The 2978-nt window shown below is 59.2% G+C and overlaps 1 protein-coding gene across 1 annotated transcript in view; it reads left to right on the top strand.

Moving 5' to 3' along the window:
- Nucleotides 1-2978, top strand: part of MED24 (mediator complex subunit 24) — a gene marked incomplete at both ends in the record, with an annotated part of 4752 nt that overhangs the window by 1367 nt on the left and 407 nt on the right. Inside the window, 3 exons of the mRNA XM_009695805.1 lie at nucleotides 14-284; nucleotides 586-679; nucleotides 1054-1153. Coding sequence (XP_009694107.1) covers nucleotides 14-284; nucleotides 586-679; nucleotides 1054-1153 — 465 coding nt within the window. The remainder of the gene's footprint in view (nucleotides 1-13; nucleotides 285-585; nucleotides 680-1053; nucleotides 1154-2978) is intronic.

The raw sequence follows: 2978 nt of genomic DNA, 5'->3' as shown, positions 1-2978 counted from the left end.
TTGTGCCAGGCCTGGCTGCGGCGACAGTCCTGGGCGCCGGAGGCGAGCGGGGCAGGCCCAGCCGTGCCCGTGCATCCCTCAGCCCTGCCCTCTGCCTCGCAGGAGCTGCTGAAGGAGACGCGGAAGGAGCACACGCTGCGGGCCGTGGAGCTGCTCTATGCCATCTTCTGCCTGGACATGCAGCAACTGACGCTGACCCTGCTGGGCCACATCCTGCCCAACCTGCTCACGGACTCCTCCAAGTGGCACACCCTCATGGACCCGCCGGGAAAGGCCCTGGCCAAGTAAGACCCCAGACCCGCAGGCACCATCTCCTTGGGGGGTGGGCCTATTGGTGGAGATGGGGAGATGCTCTGTGCTGGGACAGGGGTCCCAGCTGCCTGGTTCCCACTCTTGCCCCGGCACAGTGCCGACAGGAGCAGACACGCTGGTGTCCTGGGCCCTGTTCCCTGCTGCCTCTCACTGAGGAGGGACCTGCTGTGTCCCATCCTGGTGCACGCCCTGGGCTCTGCCGTCTTCCTTTGCTCGCGCACCATCATCCGGGTGGGCTGGCAACACCTCGCAGTGACCCTGCTCTGTCCCCAGGCTCTCCGTCTGGTGTGCCCTGAGCTCCTACTCCTCCCACAACAAGGGCCAGGCGTCTGCCAGGCAGAAGAAGAGGCACCGAGAGGATATTGAGGTGCGTCCAGCGTGGAGCGGGGTTTGGTTGGAGGCTCACTATGCGCAAGAGCAGGCAGTGTCTGCGGGCGACGATGGTGGCAGGAGGAGTGGGTGGCTGAGACCAGGCTCCCTACCCAGGTTCTCTGGGCTGTCTGAGCTCCTTTGACCTTAAAATATGGGATTTTCCGTTCCCTTTCCTGGGGAAGGGAGGCTGAAATGAGATGGTCTCTGTGTGGTTGGCCCAGGCCGAGATGCTCTGGGTGAACGGATTTCGTAGCCCTGGGCCATGGGGCTGTGCAGAGCCCAGGGTGGGTCATCAGCCCCAGGGAGGGGGGCCGGGATCCCCCCTCAGAGAGGGTCTGGTGGGGCTGAACTCCCTCTGCCCCCTCCCAGGATTACATCAGCCTGTTCCCGCTGGACGACACGCAGCCCTCCAAGCTCATGCGCCTGCTGAGCTCCAACGAGGAGGATGCCAACATCCTCTCCAGCCCCAGTAAGTGCGGGCGGGGAGGGCGGCTCCTGGGGAAGGCACCGTCCTGCCTCGCTGCTCGTCGCTGGGTGTGAAGTGTGTGTTGGCACAAAACCCTTCTCTTCCCAAGCTGGCCGGGTGAAGATTTAGAGTGCTCGAGTGTGTTTTGCTGAGTTACCCTGGAGCTTTTGTATGTAGAAAAGGTCAAGCTCTTTATTTCTCTGATCAAAACAGCTTAGGAAAGGGGATGAGGTTACAACTTCCCTCCGTGACGTTGCCACCCAACCCAGTGCATCACGCACGAGGGGCTCGGGGAGGTTTCATTAGAGCCTTGTCACCCCCAGCCAGTCTGCATGGGACCGAAGAGCTGTTGCGCTGCAGGAAGAGGGGCAGGAGGTGACATTCCTGATGTCTGTGGCTAAATCCTGAAATTCCACTGTTGTTAACAAGGCAGCGAGCGGAGTGGATGAGTCCCTACGGTCACGTCCCTGCATCCCCGCAGCGCAGTGCCGTGGGTTGCGACAGCTGCGGCAGGACATGCCGGGAGGATGTCCGTGCCCTCTGCCACGGCAGGGTGCTGTCACGGCTCCCACATACGTGGTCTGGACTCCTGGACAGTGAGTCAGGATGTTCCTTGGTCATTGTTTCTCCTGATGCCCTTATCCTAACTTATTCTTTATTTATTAGTTTTCGACACATCCATCAACCTGTGGTTTTTGTTGGTTTCATTACTGTTGAAATATGGGGTTTTCCCTTTATTTCACTATCTTTTTTTAACTTTTGAGGCAGTTCCACCTCTTTCCAGTGACATTCAGGACTTTTTTGGGCTGTTTGCTGCAGTGATGTGGAAATGTTGCTTCCTGCAGCGGCCACGTAACTCATGTGATTCCATGAGAAAAGTGTGGGAGGGCTTTCTTTTTTTGGTGAGCATCCTCAGAGCAGCACAAGGTGGGTCCTACTGATTTTGGTGGTAGCTGTGTGCTATGGGGTCTGCACAAGAGCCTTCCCGGGAGTTTTCCTTCCCGTTGGACCAGAGATGGCCCTGATCCTCTCCTGCAGGAGCACCCAGCAGTGCTTCGCAGTTTGGGTCAGATAAATCCCCTTCCTCTGTCCCAAGATTTGCTGCTGGTCTGCTGGACATGCCTCAGCTCTGGTAGCTGAATTGCACCCTGTAAGTGAGATTTGAGTGCTGCTGTGCAGCTGTTGAACATCTGGCTTGCTCCACCCAGCCGGCTGTGCGGCAGGCAGCGTGCACGGGATGCGTAGCATGCACGTCGCTTTGCCTTGGCGGAGCGGGTCTTCTCTCCGGATCGTGACATTGCATTACATTGCTCGTGCCTTTGTGGAGCGTCAGGGACGAGTCACTGCTGCAATTAAAACCGAACAGGGAGTAGCAGAGAGGCACGCTGATGGTCTCACTCACGCTTACCCTTTGGAGATGTCATTAAACTTGGTCAGACTCAGAATAAATCTGGCTTGTGCAAGAGCAAAGTGTCACACCCCAAGAGCAGCAGTGGCAGCGTGTGGAGCCCTCCCTGGGCTGCCGTTCTCCGTCATGCCCGAGGCATGTGTGGGCCTGTGCCGGCTGCCAGGGCTGCCTGCACCCCGGCAGAGAGGGACGGTGACCGAGGCAGAGACTGACTGCTCCTGCCTGGCTGTGGTGTGCCCCAGCAGCAAAGACTCTGCTCGTTTGGGTACGGTGGGTGCCCAGGACCCGTGGTCCAAACCTCTCCCGCTCCGTGGGGTAGCTCATGGCAAAGCCCCTCCTGGAGCCCAAGAGCTGGGCGAGCTGAAATGTCCAGAGCTGGCCAGGGTGGGCACGTTGGCCCAGCTGGGGGGCCAGGAGGCC

Source organism: Cariama cristata, unplaced genomic scaffold (genome assembly GCF_000690535.1).
Source record: "Cariama cristata isolate BGI_N322 unplaced genomic scaffold, ASM69053v1 scaffold35572, whole genome shotgun sequence".
NCBI lineage: Eukaryota > Metazoa > Chordata > Aves > Cariamiformes > Cariamidae > Cariama > Cariama cristata.
The sequence above is the reverse complement of the archived record's forward strand: the minus strand, read 5'-3'. Positions and strand labels throughout refer to the sequence as shown.